Source organism: Stenella coeruleoalba (assembly GCF_951394435.1).
Source record: "Stenella coeruleoalba genome assembly, chromosome: 12".
Lineage (NCBI taxonomy): Eukaryota > Metazoa > Chordata > Mammalia > Artiodactyla > Delphinidae > Stenella > Stenella coeruleoalba.
The window spans coordinates 52,463,956-52,488,137 of NC_137158.1; the positions used below are offsets into that span (position 1 = coordinate 52,463,956).

A 24,182-nucleotide genomic window follows, 5' to 3' on the forward strand; every position below is an offset into this window, starting at 1 on the left:
GCTACTGTTTCATATACCCAGAAGTCTTCTAATACTTTGGTTTGAATGCCAATGAGTGGAAAAATAACTGTTCCTATTACTCCTTTACCTAAATCAAATGGTAAATTGTTCTTTATTCAGAAGAAGGAAGGATGGAGGGAAGATAAACATCTTTGAGCACTTACTATCTGTCAAAAGCTGTATCAGGAACTTACTATCTCTTTTTTCTTGTAAGGTCTCTGTATACACACCACAATGTTGATCATATAAATGAGATAATTTCCAAAATGCACTGAAATATTTGCTATGTGTATATGGGGAATTAATACTGATTTCTATGCCTTTACAATAAACACAGTGATATGTATTAGTTGACTTTTATGATACTATGTTTTTCTCTCCTAGGTAAGTAATAACCAACTAAAATATTTTCTCCTTCTCAGATCTATTGACTCTTAGATTCTTGTTTAACAGAAGCAGAATGTGACTCCCAAGCTATCAGGACTATGTAAAATTCTGATGATACTAAATATAAAATATAACACTTGTTTTCTTATTTTTTCTCAGATCATATGAACACTAATTTAGAATATAATTGTCATTTTCAAAGTCATAAGTGATTGCTTATATCTACATGCCATTGCCTAGATTAATAAACAGTAGTGATAGCTAGAGACCCTATCTAAGAGTAGTCAGGCTGTGCATTAGAAACATCTCTAAATAGAGTCACAGTGACTTAGAAGGCCTTAACATTCCCATCAACTTGAATAAAGTTTAGACAGTTTTCTTCTTGACTATAGGCCCCTGACCACCCTTTTAGCAGAGCATTTACTTTAGAAAACTTGCAGTTGTAAATTCTTTCTCTGTCCCTTTGAAACATAAATCTTCTACAACCAGAAATATCTTTCTCAAGATCTGCAAGACATCACTTTGAAACATAATCATCAAAGGAGATAGCAGTCCTATATTCCAGTCTCTGTGGAAGGGTAGGAGCCTAATTTCATAGGAAATTAAAAAACCCAGATGGCCTCATCACATTGACCAGCTCCCACTCCAAACCCACCAACATCCTCCAGTGCTTTTCTACGAGCTCATACCAGAACTTTAAAACTCTCATTTTTGTTTCAGCGGAGTTGAGCTCAATTTCTCCTATTGTAAACAGACTTGACCCCTATCGCAATAGTCTTGAATAAAGTCTCTCTTGCCTGTATAAGTCCATCAGGTGCAGTCTCTTTTTGACAGCAGGGAATAAATGGCTCCGTATCAAGACATCCTGACAAAAGGACGTGGAGTGCAAGTGATGGACTATGATTTATTTTCAACATAATAGAACAAAATAACATCAGTTGCTTGTCAGTGTCAGAGATATAAGTAGTCAATATGAGAAAATTGGTCTGTATTTTATGTATTTTTGAAATTCGATAAAATTGCTAATGAAATAGGAGGCCCGGGATTTTGAGAGGTTGTGTTTTACCCCCTGTATATTGAGAAATATTAGATTAAAATTACTTTTAAAAAAGTAGTTCACCCTTTAGTGTGAAGTGATGTTCTAGAAAAAACACATTCACACAAAATGTATGCACATAATAGCTCCAAAGTAAACACAGACAAGCTGGCAGTCAAAATTCAACTCTGATTATTGGTAAATTGTTCACACAAAAAGCACAGTGGAACTTTGCATAAAACATACCTTCCTTCTTTTCATCTTTTTTAGTTGTTGCTGAAATAAGGGAAAGAAAATAGTGTTAAAACATATTAAATAGCCATTCCTCAGAAAACTGAGAATATGAGGATGTAGTGCATATATTCATAAACTTAGTGGTTATCAATGCACAAATTAATTCATCCAAATCTGAAATAAGAGAATTGAAAATATTATTTCATATAAAGTTTTTCTTTTAATTCAGATATAAACATAAAACCAATAAAGGAGAATAAAAATATATTGTTACACAGACAAGAAGTTAAAATAATAAGTATGTGTTTAGCATAATTACATTTTAGGTTTGTAATTGTTATATCCGACCAAACCACAATTACTTCTAAAATAAAAGGAATAGATCTACGCAAAAAATAGAGTCCATAAATTATCTGTGCCTAGTTACCAAAGAATTATATACCAGTTTATAATTGAAGGTTGATGGGTGGTTGAAGGTTGGTGGGTTTTACTCACTGTCATCTGGAAAGCCCTGTGATCTGTCAAGCTGGATTCTGGCCCAGAAGTTAATCAAAACCAGGGTTTCAGGGTCCAACTGTTTCCATAATGGTTTTGTAATTTTTGTTCATGTGTCCCACTGCTGGCACTCAATTCAGCTCACCTGACTCTAATCTATTTAACTGGATTACAATGGCTGGATGACTGATTTACTGAGTGGGAGTGATTCTTAACTATTTAGCTCTTGTTTTTCACATTGTAATGAGACTGTAATGAACCCTGAAATCTCCACCAAAAAACTATTAGAACTAATAAATCAGTTTAGTAAAGTTGCAGGATACAGGATTAATATACAGAAATCTGTTGCTTTTCTATGCACTAATAATGAACTATCAGAAAGAGAAAGCAAGAAAACAATCCTGTTTAAAATTGCATCAAAAAGAATAAAATACCTAGGAATAAGCTTAACCAAGGAGGTGAAAGACCTATACTCTGAAAACTAGAAAACACTGATAAAGCAATATGAAAATGATACAAAGAAATGGAAAGATACCCCATGTTCTTGAACTGGAAAAATTAATATTGTAAAAATGTCCATACTACACAAAGCAATATACAGATTTGATGCAAAGCCTATCAAAATGCCAATGACATTTTTTATAGAACTAGAACAAATAATCCTAAAATTTATATGGAACCACAAAAGACCCCGAATTTCCAAAGCAATCTTGAGACTGCAATGGCTAATATTTTAGTTATTTTGTTCTTTTTGTTCTCTAATAGATGGGATACTTTTATGTTTGCTTTGAGACCAAAAGGAAAAAAAATACACCGAAATACACTAACACAGATGCATATAGACCCATCTTTTTTTAAAATGAGAAATAAGTTTACTGTTTAAGCCACGCATGATATTGTTATAGCAGCCCAAACTAAGATAACATGTGAATCTACAATCATCTCAGTAGTTGAAAGGAAATAGAAATACCATCTTCCTGGCTCAGTGTACTGTCCCCCTTTCCAAATGTACACCCACCCACCCACAGGACTCCACAGGCACATCCCTAGATTTATGCACAGAGTAAGATCCAATACCCTGGTACATCATGAGAGATAAGTGGCAGCACCACACCAGAGCATCAACTGCAGTATCTTGAGATGGGGATTTAGGAAATATTTGATGTAGACCCATCTTTTAAGGCGAGTTCCATTATGGTTCCTGTCCTCACTGGAGCATTTCATTCTCAACAGGTGTCTTCCTAGCTGTTACAACTAACTGATTAAAAAATGATTCCTGGGCTTCCCTGGTGGCACAGTGGTTGAGAGTCCGCCTGCCGGTGCAGGGGACACGGGTTCGTGCCCCGGTCCGGGAAGATCCCACATGCCGCGGAGCGGCTAGGCGCGTGAGCCATGGCCGCTGAGCCTGCACGTCCGGAGGCTGTGCTCCGCAACGGGAGAGGCCACAGCAGTGAGAGGCCCGCGTACCGAAAAAAAAAAAAAGATGATTCCTTATTTCTCTCCTTCCTTCCTCCATTTTGGTCTATATTCCATTCCTGCACCACAACTTATTGTGTAATATCTATTAACTAGATTGATATCCCATCTAAGTTCTAACTGGCTACAAAAAAATCATTGCCTGGATAACATTCCGTCTGCTCAACATAAACCTGCCCAAAAGTGAATCCTCTTCTTTTCCCTGAAGCTCCTTCCTTCCCCTGGGACTTATCACTATGACAATTTTAACGATCCTATTCACCAACACTCGAAAGCTCAGTACCATTTTTATTTTTTCTTTGTTTCATCTGTACAGTTTATCAAATATTATGTCTTCAAAATGTTCACCTTACTTGCATTTCTCTAAAGTCATCTGCGCCATCCTAGTTGAGGTTATTGTCTCATGTCTTGATGATGACAACAACCTTTCATAATTATCGCTCTTTATATCTACTTAAGTCATTCACTTACTAGCAATGCTTTTTTTTCTTCCAGTTTATTTTTTAGTCATGCTACAAACTCAAGTCACCCCTCATCCATGAGGAATCCCTCTTACTGAAAATCACTTTGTCTTAATTCTTTGGCATTTATTATCTCTACAATTCAATTCAGCACTACAAGATATTCAATTTGTGTTGTTACTTAAATTTCTCATATCTCCAAATTGTAATCTCCTGTAGTATAAAGACATTTATGTCATTGTCTTCTCAGTGCCTCCAAACTCTTTGTTAAAATAATTTTTTAAGTACTTCCAAAAAAGAATGCTATATCTGAATTATAATTAATATGTACATATATACATAATTTATATAAAATTAGGGTTTAAATAGTTCCTTTGTTATAAAAGTAAAAAAAATAAATAAATGAAGAGATATACTCTAACTTTTATCCCACTATAAACATCACTGTCAATTCTGTCACTGTATCTATCAAAATTATCAGTCTCTGCTATAGCAGTATTGCCATTGTGTTTAAGCTGTCTCCACATGGAGTACTTGCAAATATTAATTACTTCTATGCATAATTTAATTATGCAGCTGTGGTGTTATAAAACCTGTCTACGAAAGGTCTACTGAGTATGTGCACAACACAAGTGACATTTATCCCTGTTTGGTGTGTCCCTGCTTTGATGTGTCATTACAATTTAAATTGTGAACATATATATATATAGCCCCTAACTCTTGCCTTGTACACTGTTCTCAATCAGCACTTTCATCTAATCTCATAAAAGGATAGTTTTACAAGTCTTCGAAACTCTACCTGATTATTCACTCAACAATAAATGCTTTATTCGGAAAGCATTAAGTTCTGAGTCTGCCTAATCCAATGTACTTGGAATGTAAAAGCCCATGGCCCCGAGCTCAAATCTGAAGCAGATTTCCAAATGCCTCTTCAATTCTCTCCCCTGAACTCCTCTAATAGGAGGCTGAAGTAACACTAAGTGCCTGCCTCGAGTCATAGTTCCACACCTACCATGACCTTCAGAAGCCTCAGTTAAAACAGACTGTGCCAGGCTATTGTGCTTTTTTATGAGAACATATATGCATTAACTGCAATAATTCTTGAACCAGGTAGTCATTCACTTAAGGAATCCGCTCTGAGCTGCATTTTCATGAATAGAAAACACAAGAGTGATGATAATATTTGCCCTGCTTTTCTACCTCCCATAATATTAATGACATTCCTGATGAGAACTCTTCTAAAGAAGAATCAGTTTTGTTGATCAACCCAATGATCAAATGAAAACTAAAACCTTGTATCGTAGTTCTTAACCATTCTAGCACATATACTTTATAAACAACATGACTGGGTCAAATGGCTAGTCAACCCATTTTACCAATATTTACTAGGATGATTCTGTATGTCGTTGGGTCCAGGATTAAATGTAACAGAAAATTTTGGATCAGATGGAATCATGTCATGTGCTCACCAGACTTCTCAAAGTCTGCTACAAGGGGCTTCTGCACAGAAACAAATGTACCACCACCTAAATGCATCTCCTTTATTGGTCAATGCTGTATAATGTGGCAAAGGAGAAAAAATAAAGATTTTCTCCAGTAAATATTTTACTTTTTCTTTCCTAAGAGTGTTCTATAAAGTGGAAAATGGAGTTAGAGTAGCTTTCTCAAAGGATGTGATTTCAGGTGATAGTTTAAAAATAACATTACAGGAAAATTATTTTAAAGAAGTACTTTGCCCAAATCGATGATTTAAAGAATCAATATACTTTCTAAAGTTCTCTTAAACAAAACCACTTTTGATGTCCCAAAGATATTAGTGAGTGATAAAACAAATTTTCTCAGATGGCTCATAAAAGCTAGGATAATTACTTTGTAGTCATATCTGATTTTTGCAGTCTCGATATACAGATGAAGTAGTATTAATTTAATAACATTCTGACTGAATTTTCTAGTATGACACAAATTTAAATGCATAACTAAAAACATTGGAAATTTTATATATTTGTGTATCTCTATCTGTCCATCATATTATCTTCTATGTATCAATTAATCTATGGTTTATTTTTGGATGTACAAGTAAAAGCTCAATGACAAACCTGGAGTCGAGATACGAATTCTTGGGTCATTCAGTGTCTCCTCTGCAAATGTGGCATTACTCTCAGTTGCACTTTCTCCAATAACTAAATAAATTCTTGAAATGTGCATCTTCATGCAACAACAAAATGTTTTCTATAATAACCCAGCAGATGGTGCTATTCTGCAATAAACAGCTTTGGCTATTGTCAATAAAGTGCTACTATAAGTTTTTTTTTAAAAGCAATAGAATTTTTAAGTGTTTTGTTGCCTACCTTGTGCTGCAACTTTTATTGTCCCTTGTTTGGCTTCTGGGACTTTGCCAGGATCTTATGGAAAAAAAAAAGAGAGACATAAATAAATTACCATGAAGTACTATTTCAGAAGGATATATAACAACAAAAAAAGGAAAAATTATAAAAACACAAACATAAAAACACTGCCCTTGGCACTCAGAATTTTTGTTAAGAAATGAACACAATTATTAGGAGAACCACTGAGAATTAGGCTTACCGAGACAGAAATAAAGTAACTGAACCAAATAAAATCATAAAATAAAGTTTCCCAAAACTATTTTGCTTCACTGTTAACTGACCATGGAATACTTTGCATTCATTAAGCACCTGAATTTGATTTTTAAATTTTATTTATTTATTTATTTTTGGCTGCATCGGGCCTTTGTTGCTGCGCGTGGGCTTTCTCTACTTGGGGTGACCTGGGGCTACTCTTCATTGCGACGTGTGGGCTTCTCATTGCGGTGGCTTCTCTTGTTACTGAGCACGGGCTCTAGGTGTGCAGGCTTCAGTAGTTGTGGCAGGTGGGCTCGGTAGTTGTGGCTTGCAGGTTCTAGAGTGCAGGCTCAGGAGTTGTGGCGCATGGGCTTAGATGCTCTGTGGCATGTGGGATCTTCCTGGACCAGGGCTCAAACCCCTGTCCCCTGCATTGGCAGGCAGATTCTCAACCACTGCACCACCAAGGAAGCCCTTAGCACCTGAATTTGAAAATCTCAGAATTCTTTGTATATTATTTCTGTATGATTAGCCCTTTGAAATGCATGGAGCATTAAGACATAAATAAAGTGGCTCACTGAAGGTCACTGAGTAACTAATAAGAGAACAAAGCCCAGAACAACCAAATTCCAGGATAAGCTTTTGACCTAAAATGTCATTCCCTACACTGCTGTGGTGCCCATCAACTATAACCATGGCCCTGGACAACAATATGTGTTGTGAGAGTATGAGCAAGTTTCATTTTGAATCTTTCTTCCCTCTTGCCTTAGGGGGGTTGTGTTGGCTTTTTTTTTTTCTTTGTTCAGAATGTTCTCTTCAAAGAAACGGGGTACCAAAAAAACCTCACTTATACCATAGACATTTAAATATATTATTTGATTAATTAGCATGAAAATAAAGGAGAAATAAAGATTTTTAAAGCAATGGATCATTTCACATTTCACTAAATAATTGTTCATGATTGTCTTTACTAAGTTTTCAATAATTGAATTATCATTTAACAACATGGGAAGGAAGATTTGCTCATTTGTTTTAGGTATTAATCTTTATTTGCTCATTTATCACATATTTATTTAGGACCTATTATTTGTATGTACTAAGCTAGGTGTAAATGTAGTAGTTGATACACACATATATTATAATCTTTCATTTAATTATCATCAAATGTTGATTACAGGTTAATATTATAATCCTAGTTAGAATTATAAAATAACAAGATTGCATCAAAATAACTTGGCCAAGAATCATAAGCAAAGAATCAATGTTTCATTGGCCAAACACCAGAGGTTTAATTTCTAATTCATGCTTTACCTCTTGTTGGTGAGATAATTATTCATTTGTATTATAATCATGATACAAAAATAGTAATTTTCATTCTGTTTTTGTATAAAAGAAATATTATTTATCCACATATATGGTTTACTTTATTCCTAAATTTATTTCTTAAGACAAAATATCTTTTGTCAAAATTAAATTGAGTCCATTCTACCTATGATCTTTTTATTATTAATTTCTTTTATTCCTGGAGGAACATGCAACTATCATGTTAGTGCTACCTTTGTCACATCTAGAATAGTTGGTCTCAAATCAGAATTAATCAAGATTTATACATAGTGAATTCTAACTAATATATTTCTAAGTATTACTCTACCCTATAACTAGCATTTAGTGGGTATTTAATAAATAATTGGTGAATGAAAAGGTGGATGAAAGGATACAAGAATACATAGGAAAGATCATCAAAAGTACCCTAAACTGCCTAGGTGTTTTACTACTTAAAGATCTCAACATATCAGAGAACTGTAGAGTAGTTCTGATTTAAAAAAAAAAAAAAAATTAAAAATAGTTGTCAGTAAAGTACCTTAGCATTTTTATACTCAAATTTCCCCCATCTTTTCTTTTTTTTTTTTTTTTTAATGTCTTCTTAGACCACTGATTCTTTTTTTTTTTTTTTTTTGCGGTACACGGGCCTCTCACTGCTGTGGCTTCTCCCATTGTGGAGCACAGGCTCCGGACGCATAGGCTCAGTGGCCATGGCTCAAGGGCCTAGCCGCTCCGTGACATGTGGGATCTTCCCGGATCAGGGCACGAACCCGTGTCCCCTGCATCGGCAGGCGGACTCTCAACCACTGCGCCACCAGGGAATCCCTAGACCACTGATTCTAAATGAGTTCTCCATGCCTACGATTCTGTTGGACCACCCGGTATACCCAATTGTGAATTATGGAGAGCTTTTCTTAGGGCCTTATTAATAACTTCTCCCATTGATCATTCTGTTCCTCTGTCAGCCTCTAATCTATTGAGGACACATGCAGAGGTGATCAGATTTGACATCTGCTAGTGTACAGTATTTCCATTTTCAAAACCAACGCTTTAAGAAGGAAGCAACTCTGAGACCATAAATGTACATTAAGAAGGCCAGACAGGGCTTCCCTGGTGGCGCAGCGGTTGAGAGTCCGCCTGCCGATGCAGGGGACACGGGTTCGTGCCTCGGTCTGGGAAGATCCCCACATGCCGCAGAGCGGCTGGGCCCGTGGGCCATGGCTGCTAAGCCTGCGTGTCCGGAACCTGTGCTCCGCAACGGGAGAGGCCACAGCAGTGAGCGGTAAAAAAACACTACACAAGAGTGAAAACACATTAAATCTTTACAAACAAGTTTTCAGTATACATAATTTTCTCTCTCCTTTTGATTACTGCCAACTGAAAATGAAACCAACCTTTTACTAGGAAAATTTTCAAATATATAACAAAATAACGAATGTATAATAAGCTCCAACCTCATTGGTGCTCTCAACACCCATTCAAAAATTATCAAGTGATGGCCAGTCTTATTTCCTCTGTATTACTCACTGCCTCTACTACACGCAGCCCAAATGAAAATTTTATTATATCAAATAATTTTTCCTTTTTTCAATTTTTTATTAGATAATTTTTATAGTTACATTTTTGAAATAAAATAGTGATTTAAATAAGAACAGAGGACAATAAGAAAATTCAACTGAAGTTTATAATAATTCTGAAATCCATAAATAATATTTTGGAGCTCAAAATCAGAGACAGGATGGACCTAGATTTAAGTGTCAGTATATGTCTCCTGGGAATGTTTTAGCAGGAAATTATCAGAATAGTTAGTATTCTTAGCTTCCTGAAACATGTTGTATTTATATAAACAAATTGTCATGAATCAGATTAGCCAAATGTTTTAGTGTCTTCTGATTCCTTAGGCATGAAACAGTCTGACTTAACAAACTGAAAATATATTGAGTCTGCAACTACTTTGTTAAGAAATCAATTTTTGCATATAGGTTTAAATATTAGTTTAATATCACGAACTTTTCATCTACAGGACTCTGTTTATACTCTGACTTCTTTTAATGTGAAGTGTGAATCCACTGAGTTTTCAAATGTAGGGTTCACATAACTTTAACAGCAAGTAGATTGCTGCACTGCGAGTCTAGTATTGGTCTTTGACTAACGGACAGCAGATGAACAATAATAGCATTGTAGAGAACCACACTTACATTTTAAATATTTTCTAAAAAGTCTTACAGTTCTTCCCAACCCCAAATCACTGAATTTAAAATATTTTCCGGAAACATTTCTTTAAAAGCCATCTCTTGCTAATTCTGCAATGGTACAAGGCATTTAGACTGTTCTTAGGTGAGAAAACTAAATATAGAAAAGCTGAATGACTTTTACACAAACCGGAAGAAAAATTAATATTTATTGATTCAGCAGTAAACTTTGAACCAGCAATATAAAAACCTCCTTGATTGTTCAAAAGTATACATCCTTTTTAAATAAGATACTAGAAACTAATGACAAATTATCCTGCAATCCAATGAGCTGCTAAATCAAGCTCTAAATTATTGTTTTCTAGTCTTGTAAAATCCAGTATTATTTTTAGGTGTACATACTCCCCAAATAGAGAAAGGTTAACAATTAAGCTAAAACTTACTATAGGGTTAAAAGCTCTTAAACTAACTAAGCCTCTTGTGCCTGTAGCTCCAGGAAAGCATATTTCAGGGGCATTGCTAATTTCAGGATGATAATAACCCCACTGAGATGAAATTAATCATGAAGCAGCCTTCGGCCATCCTGTCTGACCAAGAGGACTGAAGCCTGAAAGGAGAGCCTATTTGCTGCCAGATATGCAAATTGCAAAAGGTGCACAGTGCAGAAATATGAATAATTTATCAAAATAATCTGTTATTGCTAGAGGTTAAGAATCTAAATAAGCTGGCAGCATTGCTTACAATAGGTAGCATAATTTAGCTAGACTATTTTTTTCCAGAAAATCTTCTGATCGAGGAATGTATTTTGTACACTATTTGCTTTAGAATCTAAATAGCCTTTAACTTAGTATCATAGCATTATAGAGTTTAATTCAGAAAAAAAAAAGATTCTTCAAGGTTTGCTAAAATATTCTCCTGATTTTTTTCTTAATCTTTAAGAGCACAGACTATGTTTTCCATAAAAACTATTCTAAATATTTCTTAATTTGAAAAAAATAATTTTGATGTTTTAATTAAATATAAGTCAAAATCTACCTACAGTTTCTACACATGGAATCACATTTTTCCTATATTATTTGAAGAGAAGTAAGCTTAGGGAGAAAAGAAACTGGAAAACATTAGTGAGAATATTTACAATTAGAGTAACGGGCATTTCCCCTCATGGCATCATCTAGCTCTCTGAATGTCTAAGAATGGCAGGTTTCTTAAACATTTAACAATTTAGAATTTAGAGTTGAAGATCAAGGTATAGATTTATTTAAACAATTAAAAGAAGAAAACTTTTTTTTTTTAATAAGAAGAAAAGTCTGAATGAGACATGATTTGGCCTTTCACTTTAAAAAATATTTGGCATGAGGCAGAACACTCTATGACATAAATCACAGCAAGATCCTTCCTGACCCACCTCCTAGAGTAATGGAAATAAAAACAAAAATAAACAAATGGGACCTAATGAAACTCCAAAGCTTTTGCACAGCAAAGGAAACCATAAACAAGACCAAAAGACAACCCTCAGAATGGGAGAAAATATTTGCAAATGAAGCAACCGACAAAGGATTAATCTCCAAAATTTATAAGCAGCTCATGCAGCTCAATAACAAGAAAACAAACAACCCAATCCAAAAATGGGCAGAAGACCTAAATAGACATTTCTCCAAAGAAGATATACAGACTGCCAACAAACACATGAAAGAATGCTCAACATCATTAATCATTAGAGAAATGCAAATCAAAACTACAATGAGATATCATCTCACACCAGTCAGAATGGCCATCGTCAAAAAATCTAGAAACAATAAATGCTGGAGAGGGTGTGGAGAAAAGGGAACACTCTTGCACTGCTGGTGGGAATGTGAATTGGTTCAGCCACTATGGAGAACAGTATGGAGGTTCCTTAAAAAACTACAAATAGAACTACCATATGACCCAGCAATCCCACTACTGGGCATATACCCTGAGAAAACCAAAATTCAAAAAGAGTCATGTACCAAAATGTTCATTGCAGCTCTATTTACAATAGCCCGGAGATGGAAACAACCTAAGTGCCCGTCATCGGATGAATGGATAAAGAAGATGTGGCACATATATACAATGGAATATTACTCAGCCATAAAAAGAAACGAAATTGAACTATTTGTAATGAGGTGGATAGACCTAGAGTCTGTCATACAGAGTGAAGTAAGTCAGAAAGAAAAAGACAAATACCGTATGCTAACACATATATATGGAATTTAAGAAAAAAAAAAGTCATGAAGAACCTAGGGGTAAAGCAGGAATAAAGACACAGACCTCCTAGAGAACGGACTTGAGGTTATGGGGAGGGGGAAGGGTGAGCTGTGACAGGGCGAGAGAGAGTCATGGGCATATAGACACTAACAAACGTAGTAAGGTAGATAGCTAGTGGGAAGCAGCCGCATGGCACAGGGATATTGGCTCGGTGCTTTGTGACAGCCTGGAGGGGTGGGATAGGGAGGGTGGGAGGGAGGGAGACGCAACAGGGAAGACATATGGGAACATATGTTTATGTATGACTGATTCACTTTGTTATAAAGCAGAAACTAACACACATTGTAAAGCAATTATACTCCAATAAAGATGTTAAAAAAAAAATATTTGGCATGTTAAACGGAAGGCTGATTCCAGTCAGATTCAGAAAAAGCCTTCTGCCATACAGCTAATAAAACAATGTAATGTGATACCATGGGAAGATGTGAGGTCCCATTCCTGGGGTTGCCAGATAGATATCTGTTTTCAAGGGGTCCTCAATGTATCTGCTTAAAGCAAAGAGGCAGCCCCAGATGATCACTTCAGGTCCCTTTCTACTTCTGTAACACCTTTCCAAAATCCGTGACTATGAACAAAGATACGCGAATTTGAAAAAAATACCTATGTTTTGATGGAAAATTTCTTGATTATTTAGTTTTATTATTGAGGCTTACCTTGGTAGTCCTCCCTTACCATAAAATAATTACCCCCTTTTCTTTGATCATGTTTTAAAAGCAAGCATTTTCACCACCAAACTGGATGGATTCTCTTAGGAGAAACATGCTTCCTAGAAGAATTAGGACTCAAGTAGAAACTTGACTTTTTATTGAAATAAATGTTATGATTTGGAAAAATTATTGCATTCCCAATATGAGTGATTTATTTCCTTATCTAAGATCGATTTGGGCTCTTTAAGTGAAACAAAATAAAATTTAAAGAGTCAAGAGTTTATTTTAGAAAACAAGCTATTTTATTATGTATATTATGCATACATATCAAAAAAACAAAATTTCTGGCTGTTCAGCCATATTTTTCAAGTAAAATTTCAGTCTTAAAAATTAAGTGATATGCTGTTGGTAGGTCCCTTAACTCACAACTTATACATACTATGAGGAGTGATTTCCTCACTAAATGATACCATAGAGCATCATGATCTAATTCAGCCCTTAAAAACCACCAGCCCCTATTGTTCTGACATTAGTAAACAGTGTCTGTGAATATTACCATTCTGGTTTTCACTTTTCTAGACAATAAGAAACACACACATGCCCCCTTTTATCTCATTACCCAATTTGGGAATGTTATAAACAAACAGAATTGTTAAGCATAAAAGTAACCGTATAAAAATGTAAAAAAAAAAAAAAAATGAGGATAGTGGAAGCAAAAACTGAGAGCAAAGCATGGTTTATTTTCATTCTCTCACACAATTCTTGGCACTAAGAAGGCATCCAGTCAATGTTTTTGCATGGGTACATGAATAATGATTAGGAGAATGTTTAAAAAAGTCATTGTTATCTGCCTGAAATTCTAAACCAAATAGGTAGCGATTATCCTCATAAAACTGTTCAGACTCACTGCGTCTTTTTTTTCTCTATAATACTGCACATGCCAAAATCTGAAGATGTTATAATCAGCTTCAAAGAGAATCTACATTTCTTGAAAAAATGGCTAGGTTTATAAAATGCAGATCTATTACACTGGAAAATTAGCATGATTTCCAAAAAGAAGGAATCCTTAACAGAGAGTCCTAAATCAAAGCAATCTAAGGAAGAATTCAGGGTTATATTTTTTAAGAAACGCTTTCAGCTAAACTTTGTCCTCAGGTTTAACAGACAATTTAAGGTTGCACAACTCAATTTTATTAAATGAGAAAATACTTCTCCAAATAATTACTGAGTTCTATCACTCACTCTTGCTTCTGTATTGTTTGCATTCATGCTTACTGGGGGCAGGCACAATACTTAAATGTAAGGACTATTTCCACACACAGTCTGGTTAGGGACACTACAGGAAAAATGCCAAATGAAGGGCACAGTAATCTGAGTTTTGGATTTTGGCAATTTTAAAGGAGGCAGGAAATAGGTAAGGCTTGAAGGAGAGTACAGAGCCACAAAGGGGTGAGGGAAAGAAAGTTACAAAGTGAATGACTGGTTAAGTATTCCCGTGGATTATGGATCTATCTGGCTGGGGAGCGAGAGTCCCCTTTGTGTTAATGAGAAGTAAAAATGAAAAATTTTAAATTGTTTAAAGTAAATTATGGGCAAAAAAACTAACCTTGAAATCTCAGTGAATGAGATGTACTTTTTTCTTAGAACATTAAGAGCCATTACACTTTTGAGCAAGGGAGTTACACAGCAATGTTTCGAAGAGATAAACTTTCCGTGATTGTCAAGAGAAAGGGCTTATTCTGGGAGCATAGAAACCAGGTAAATTGTCACTGAAATACTCTAGTTGTAAAATAATGTGTAAAACTAGGCAGGTGTTCATGGAATGGAAAGTGGAAAGAAAATAATTAGTTAGACATTTAACAGCTTTCTTTTTCCTCCTCTGTAGATGTGTTTGACATGTACAGAGGAGGAAAAAGAAGGCTGTTTATTCAAATATGACAGGTTTAGGACCTGATAAACAGAATTTGTTTTAACATAATTTATTTGAAGTTTATAACAGAAATACATATTGCGTTTGAGACAATGGTGTAACTTCAAGTGAAAATATTAAGTAGACATTGGGAAAAAAATATGGCCTTTGAAGACATATGGAGATTCTCACATCATCCACATAGAGGTTAAGTTAACATTATGAGAGGAAGAAGGAACAGTTTTTCCAAGGGACAAACAGAAGTTGGCTTTCTCAAGTTGGCTTGAGAAAAATATTGGTTGAAAATGTATAAGAAAAATTCAGATGTTAATTTCAGCAAAGGTCAAGGAAAGAGGATGTTTAAAAAATGAAGAAATAAACCTCAGGATTAAACACAAAGAGAGTTTGTTTTTATATCTAGAGAGTCCCTGGCAACATTTTTGAACATGATTTTGGAATTGGGATGCAAATAGTAGGAAGCCTATTGTTCTGTGCTGGTCTCAGCCTATCAATAACCTATGTTGTATCTGGACAGGGCCTTGTATTCTTATTATGATTGCAAGACACCCTCAGCAATAAAAACAAAAGAGGTTACTTACAGGTCCTGGAAATTACATGGCACACCTGGAGGCCACAAAGCAAGTTCTTGAGGGGAGACGGAGAGAAAGAGAGAGCTAGCAGGCCTGGAGTTCTGCCTTTGTTGGGGTCAAGGGTTGGGCCTAGGGTTTTGCAGACTCACTACTGGTGAATGAAAAACGTAAGAGTGGGAGTTTAAAGCCTGGGAAGAGAAAAAGCAAGCGGCCCAAGCGGTCGGTTATCAAAATAAACCAAGATCTCTAAAAAAAAAAAAGCCTGGACTATGGAAGGTGGGGGGCTGGGGCAAGATGCCTATCTGAGACAGCCATCTAGGAAGTGGTCTAGGTGCCTATCTGAGACAGCCATCTAGGAAGTGGTCTAGGTGCCTATCTGAGACAGCCATCTGGGAAGTGGTCAAGGTGCCTATCCGAGACCGCCATCTGGGAAGTGGTCAAGGTGCCTATCCGAGACCGCCATCGGGGAAGTGGTCAAGGTGCCTATCCGAGACCGCCATCTGGGAAGTGGTCAAGGTGCCTATCCGAGACCGCCATCTAGGAAGTGGTTTGAAGTGGATGACTCTGAAACCAAAGCTTAAGTCAGGCACTGGCATTTAAAAAAAAAAAAAAGCCAACTGTCAGGGTTTACACTACATCTGTCTTTAGGGGCTTAAGGTGGGCGGTGACTAAATCGAGGTGGAGGGTGTTAAGTCATTTATTTGACAAGTGTTGTAAAAGGCACTAGAAACAATGTGGCTTGAAGGTAGCAGGAGAATCAAGCAAACGCTGTTTTCAAAATAGGAAACTCCATTTTATTTGAAGAGAGCAGAAAAATACCTGATGGAGAGAAAAATATTAAAAAGTCCGGGAGGTGCGAAAGCTATTAAGGTAGAAAGATCCCAAGATGGTGGAGAGAAAGGCATCTCTTCCTCTGGAAATCAAAATTACCCTATTGAAATGCCAACAACGCCCAACTATTTCCTGTAAGGGTAATGTTGTGATCAATGACGAGTACAAGGAAGACGTCCAAATTCAAAATACATTCAATTTAGCTGAAAATGGAATTTTATTAAAAAGGAAAAATATGAGAGAGAAAAGGATAAAGAGAAAAAAACTACTGGAGAGAAGAATTGAAAAAAATGTGAATACAAGCAGTAAATTGTGATAAAAAACAATGACAGTTGAGGGAAAAATGGGAAAAGATATTAGAAATGAAATTTATTATTGAAATGACTCAGGTTTTCTAATGCATAAAATTGTGCTATTAAATATTATATGTAGGTATTCTGATATATCAAGATTATAGGGCAACCTTTTTTATCTCTAAAGCTAAAGAGGACCATTTGGCAAATAGTTAACAGATCTAATAAAGCCAGAGAGCAATATTTGATTATTTTCTTCTATCTGATATGAAGATTTCAACCTTCTTGGGTGTTTACTAACATTCATGAAGAACAAAATACTTGGATGAAGTGATCTAATTTTTGAAGCTATGTACTATAATAGCTGCCACATGTTTGAGGTTTTTTCCCCTAATCTAATATGTAAAGTATGCAGTTGTTTGTTTAAACATGAAGGTGATATTATTTGCTGTTTGTTACCTCTGGGATGTACGGGAAAATATGCACTACATATTTGAGATGAAATGTCACTGAATGAGTCATAGATAACAGTCCCTATTTATTCTAATTTTAGGGATTGTGGACTTATTGTAATGTGTGATGATCTGTTTTTTAGCACAGAATTTGTGTCACAGCTCTAAGAGTTCAAATGCTTTAACTGTCAGTTCGCACATAATCGATCTAGAGAAATAAATGAGCTTCACAATGTTGTCCTCCCAAGAAGGATATTTCACCACGTCGTGCTCTCCTTTCCATCAATGTTAAAGGGAATTATGCACACCTCTCAGGAACAGTAGTCCCCAATGTCAAGCATGCAGACTTAAACTTAAATTGATATTTAGCAGGAAGCCTAGAGGTTCTCTTAACAGCAAAATGACAAGCTGAGGTTACTAAGGACTGACATTGCTCTGAAGCCCACACTTTCACATATTGCGCAAATGTACTGCTTTCCCTGGGACCATACAATGAAGCATAATAGGTTACTTTAGCAGCCAGTCTCTACCTTTGAATATTCAAAATCCACGCTCATATGCACAAATAAGGGAGTTAATATTTCAATTACTGGAGCCATGTGCACAGAAGTATTTGAGAGCAAATGAGTGAGTGCTAGTACATGAAAACACCTTCCCACATACTTTGGTAAAAGGCAAGGTATTAATCTTCTTCCAACAAATGACTGAACTGAAATCCACTCTTAGAACTGTAAGGTTTCCAAGTAGCCCATCCCCAGCATCTCACAGATGGACTGGATTCCACATGACCCATGTGAAGGCAATGAAAATTTTACAAATATGAACTACTGTACATATCTGAGTTCAGAAACCAAAGAACAGTTTGAAAAATCTATGTTAAGAATGAAATTACAATTGACTATGGAGCATGAAATATTTTTGAGAGGGCTTCCCTGGTGGCGCAGTGGTTGAGAGTCCGCCTGCCGATGCAGGGGACACGGGTTTGTGCCCCGGTCCGGGAAGGTCCCACATGCCGCGGAGCGGCTAGGCCTGTGAGCCACGGCCGCTGAGCCTACGCGTCCGGAGCCTGTGCTCCGCAATGGAAGAGGCCACAACAGTGAGAGGCCCGCGTAATGCAATATATATATATATATATATATATATATATATATATATATATATATATATTTTTTTTTTTTTTTTTTTTTTTTTGAGAACTTTAACATTGACAAGAAATCTCAAAAGCAGACAGAATGAGTTCCGGTACTATACGATGAGGCTGGAGGGAGGAGGCCAAAAGTAAGGATGCAATAGAGGTTACCATGGTAAATCCTCAGACCAGAGACTAGTAAATAATCAAATATCTCTCAAACAAGCTCACATGATGATGGGAAATTTTAAAAGTCAATTTAGTTTCAAAAACACACTGATATCATGGCAAACTACTGCAAAATGCTATCACAGGAAGGTTGATCATTCCACCAATGGTCCCATACTAATTGCAATCTAACCCAAGTATTCAAGCACTAGAACCAGAGAACACTCATTAGATGACTAATACCAAGAAGGATGTTCTATCTCTTGAACAGTAAGCAGAAACTTAGTGGTGGTGCCTCAGTATTTTGTGCTGAAATGTTTAAAATACTGATTTATCTTGTGACCATACTTGACTTTTTACATCAGTCCTTGGAATATATATGTCTACTCAAATTTCTAAAAATTTTATTGATTCCTCATCCTTCATTTATTGAATTTTCTAGAAAATCAGATAACTTCAAATGTACAGATTAAAATTTTAATCAGAAAATTTTTAAAACCAAGCAAAAAGCCAAAATCGAATAATGGAAGACCAAAAAAAACAAAACCTATGAATATTCTGCATAAATATTCAACAAAACTGTATTTCACAGACATCAAGATTGTATAACACATTAAGTTCTAGAAAGTCCTCACCAACATACTGAAAATCTTACTCTGAACTATTCTGTATTTGAATGAAATTTTTAATTTGTATGCATCCTTAGAATTTCCAAAGTCCTTTGCATAAATTGTTTCACTAGATCTATGTCATAACCCTATCAGACAGGCAGGCAGGCCTAGGCTAAGTCATAAATATTCGGATTCCTAGTCCAGCATGTTTCCAACATAGAAAGCCTTTTCAACTCTTTTCAAAATAATGTCATTTTTTTCTTGATAGCCATATGTAAACATAAGCAAATCTTTTTATACAAACGGTTCTGAGTTTTAAAAAAATAACAACAATGGCAGTACTAACAGCTAATTTCTATAGAGTAATGTATAGAAAATCCTATATTATTTGACTTAAACAAGAAAGAAATGCATTTCATATAACAAGAAGACCAGAAAAGAAGGATTCCAAGGCTGCCCTTTAATTACTTATCTCGGGCACAGAAATAGTGTTAATATTGCAGTATCATGGTAAATTAGTATATTGTATTACAAGAATATTAATTATAAACAAAAACAATGATATTGATAGAGAATATATTTACCCCAAAATTCTTCAAATATTTAAAATATCAACCCTTATAAAATATTCAAATAATAGTAACAAGTATATTAACCAAAAATAGAAGAATAAAATCTAGTTCTACTCTTTTTTTTTTAGTTAACTTTGGATTTATAATTTATTTACTTTTATTGAGTTTGGTTGCCTTTATGTGAATTTAATCTTTGAATTGTTCTCAGAATTTTTCTTTTTAAATATTTGAAGTCTTTAATGTATTTTAGTAATTTTGGAATCAGATCATTTAAAGACAATTTTTTAAAAATCTAGATTTTGTTATATGTTAGAAGATTGTCAAAGTAGTGAAACAAATTAATTTGGTCTAAGAAAAATCATTCCATGTCATTTACATTCAGTGTTATAAATTACTGTCTCAGTTAAAAGGAACTTGCTGGGCTCAAAAACAGGAACAGAATCTTTCAGAGTCTCTCCTGAGAGCTAACACTTTAGGAATAACTGAAAACAGAGAATGAGTTTCTCTTGTGTATTGATAAGGACAATGGTACCTATGAATTCAACAAATGGCAAATAGCAAAGAAATGCATGCAGAACACAGCATGCCACACACACAAATGTTCATAAGTTATCCTACAATTGGGGCCATATAGTTGATTTTAAATTAAGATTTTTTTTAAAACAGGTTAGATATGAAACAGATCTAAAGGTAGTAATACATATATTTGATGTTCAAAGAATTTAAACTGTGGCATTCCCAATCCCATTAGAGCAGGCCTCGGCATTCTTTTCTAAAAATTAAATTACATGATGGTTTCAGGTGGTAGTTAACCCCTATGTCCCTGATTCCTAAAGTTAAAATGTGTATATTCCTTTACACAAAAAAGATAAAATGAAAAAGGCACAGTCCTAAAAATAACATGCATTTGTTTCAATTACATGAAAATTTTATAGTAAGCATTTTAGTGTTAGAATTATTAAATTAACTTGTCAATGGTATAACTTATCTTTGGTGTGCAAATCAGTTTTGGACATCTGACACTAGGACAGAAGGCACCAAACTCAGGTAATACTTGAGCCAGTCAAGTTAGATTGTATCCCTCATCCCTGCTCCCTCCCCTTTGCTCTTACCCTGGAGGTTATGGCAATCAGCTGCCTGGGAACAGAGTGAGGAGAAGGGACAGGAAGCCCAGGACACCCCACCCACTTACAGGCTTCCAAGCTCAGGGCAAGCTCAAGCTGAGCAATGGGAAACTTTTTAACTGGGATGGGTGTTGGGAGCTTTGATATTACATTGGATTTGGAAGTTTTAAATGCTTGGGGGAAAAGATCATTGTTTTATTATCTGAGCATGACCAGGAAAAATATAGGGTCTTTTTCGGATTTCATCCAAGGGGTAGAGAAAAGCAGGTCTAAAGAGAGGTTTGCAGTGGTAGTCACTGAAAGAACAAAGTTGCTTTCTGCTTACACCCAACTGAATACAGCACGTTTTAGTAACTCTGGACATGAAATTAGCACTGGGGCTCTCCCCATGCCTTTATTTGTGCTTGTCTGCTTCTCTCTTTATCTTCACATCCAACTGCGTACTCTTTTTCATCCAACCTCAAATACCATCATTTTCTGGAAACTTCCCTGATCCCCCAAGTGCAAGTCCTCTCTCTGTCCTTTGAGCCAGCATGGCACCTCACCAGGACTTTTCTTAAGGCATCTATACCTTCTATGTGTGCTTTCATTGTTCACATACATTTCTGTCTCCCTCCGGAATCTACACATGCCGTGAGGACAGACTTTCCAAATGCATCATTTTTCTTCCCTCATGCCATCCCCTCTCTGTGGATATGCATAATATACCCCCCACAAGCTAAATGATGGACTAAAATAGTAAATCTGTTGAATAAAAACATGTTATTTTAAAGGATGAAAGAACATGGGAGAAGCATGGTAAAGTATTAATTATTTGGTAAAAATGAACTGTAAGAAGGGTAAAAGACTGCTACCTTTTGTGATTACTTCATTCAAAACTGCTGTAAATCTTGAAAACTATAGTAATACAAGTACACTTTTGTACAAAGAAATTATTTTTTCCACAAAGACTTCACCATCAGAAATCAATAAGGAAGTGGCAATATTGTATCACACAGGGGTTAATAACATAAGCCCTAGAGGCACACAGCCTAATTACAAATCCAATCCCAACCGATTTTTAGTTGTGTGACATTGGGAAATAATTCAATAGCTCTCTCGCTTGGTCTCCTCATCTTTAAAATGTATTAAAAATGGTACCTGGTTTCACATTAGGACAGGAGCTAATACTCTGAAAATGCTTAGAAGACGGCAGATAGTAAGTATGTAATTCCCATGTGCTCTGTGCTGTTCATCTGGTTCATCACAACACTGTATGCACAATATTCAATCATCAAAGTTTCTGAATTTAATTGAAGCATCTCAGTATGCATAATACTAATTAAGCACACGAATAAGAAGTCATATTTTATATCATCTAATATAAAGTGGGAAACTCTCATATCTATTTCTTAGAGGGGTAACTTAATGGGTTATTTTGCAACCCACATATATAAATTAACTTCCATACTTACCATCTCAGAAATAGCCATCCACAATCCTTGTCTGAATTTACATGGCAGAACACATTTTTAAGAGTAACATTCTCTGATGAGTAATTTTACAACTAATTTACAAGTGGGATCCATAGAATACTAGTTCTGACAGATGCTCTTACCCACAAAAAGAGTTCAGGGTCAAGAACTCTGAAAAGCATGCAGACAAGATGTTACCTTTCTAAGATTTTAAAATGACAACATATTCCACACTGAAATTCTACAGTAGAGAAACCAATTTAAGCTCATTGTTTCCTAAACATATTTGATGATAGAACTCTTCTCTAATATAACATTCCTCTGTATCCCAGAGGAATACACACTGGGCAATGTTACTCTTAGAAATAAAAAGAATAAATATTTTTTGCTTCTCTCTAACACTAATGACACTATTAATACTGCAGAGTCACTTAGTTATGTATTTAAGAGATGCTTAAGGAATACCCATAGCTCCTTGTACGTGTGTAGAATATTTACAGTTTACAAAGCTCTTTAATAAATATTCCTCAATTCAGCCAACAAGATGGATAGTAGTCAGCAATTCAGCTTTCATAGACCCTCAAAAGTAATGCGAATTGGTAAAAAGAACATAAATATTGTATTCAGAAAGGTCAAGCTTTGAATCCCAGCTTTGCCAATTAGTATTTTATACCCTTGGGCATGCTTAGGTTTTCAAAGGCTCAAATGCTGTGAGGATTAAATGAGGTGACATATGTAAAGTACTGAGCACAATACTTTGAACATAATGGATACTTGCAAATGTATGCTTTCTTCCTAGTCACTTTTGAATACCAGCTGAGAAACAAAATCTCCTAGTTATGGATAGCATTTATTAATTCTCCTTAATTTTGAACAGAGGCATGATATTCATTTTACATTGTACCCAGCTCTGTCAGTTAAAATAGAGAAACCTACTTAAAAAAACAGGACTCTGATCTGGTGAGATACGATTAAATACCCAGTGCTGTGCACTATGTTCCATTGTAAGAGATGGAGACTTAGTGGGAACTCTTGGAACAAAATACCTTCCTATCCACAGGGGCAGGAAGGGATGATATTTTACGGAAATAATAACTGGATACTTTAATATGAATAAAAGTTATTCAAAACATAAGCGACAGAGAGGTGAAGATAAGGTTTTCAACAAAGAAAGAAGCCTCTGAAAGAACAGAAAGTGTAACAGAGAATGGAATGTCTTTAAATGACTGGAGAGAATTTTGTGTGGCGAAGCAGTTATCAAGAGATGAAACTAGACACAGAGCAGGAGAGGCACTGACACCCTTAAATTTGAACTTTATCCTAAGGACAAAGTAAAGCTTCAGCAGGTTTAAAGTGGAAAGTAAAATAACCAGATGTGTAGGCTATGAATCCACGCACTGCAAAATATGTGGTGCAAATTACAGGCTATGCAGAGCCAGTCAAGAAGGATAAAACAGTGTTCCAGACCAAAGGTGATGGCAGCCTGGACTAGGACAGAGGCTGCGGAGGCCTAAAACAGTGGGAAGGTGTGAGAGACAGAGTGGATGAGCAAGCGTATTAACACAGAACACTGTATATATCCTCTTCTGCCACAAGCACCTAGCATCGGGGCAATAAAATATTGCCCAATGTACTTGCAAAATTTACCAAATAATATTAGAGTAAAAGCTGAAAGAATGATCAAAGAAAAAAAATAAGCCAAAATATATTATTAAGCATGACTACGGCACTTACTGTATTTTTCATTTATTGTAGTTTCTCATTCATTGAAACCAAAAGTGTTTTCAGTGCATATTTACTGTGTACCCACAATGTACAGCTAGCAAATTTATAGCAGAAGCAACAACAACAAACAAATACAGGTCAATGGAAAGATATGCTTGTATTAATTAAAAATGCACAACTTTGCTACAATGATAGTGGATTACAT

The 24,182-nt window shown here is 35.6% G+C and overlaps 1 protein-coding gene across 1 annotated transcript in view; it reads right to left on the reverse strand.

Annotated features, from left to right (window-relative positions):
• TRDN (triadin) overlaps positions 1 to 24,182 on the reverse strand; it is a 372,178-nt gene that overhangs the window by 140,047 nt on the left and 207,949 nt on the right. Inside the window, exons 13-14 of the mRNA XM_079939170.1 lie at positions 6,438 to 6,491; positions 1,670 to 1,699 (exon numbers count right to left, since the gene is read on the reverse strand). Coding sequence (XP_079795296.1) covers positions 1,670 to 1,699; positions 6,438 to 6,491 — 84 coding nt within the window. The remainder of the gene's footprint in view (positions 1 to 1,669; positions 1,700 to 6,437; positions 6,492 to 24,182) is intronic.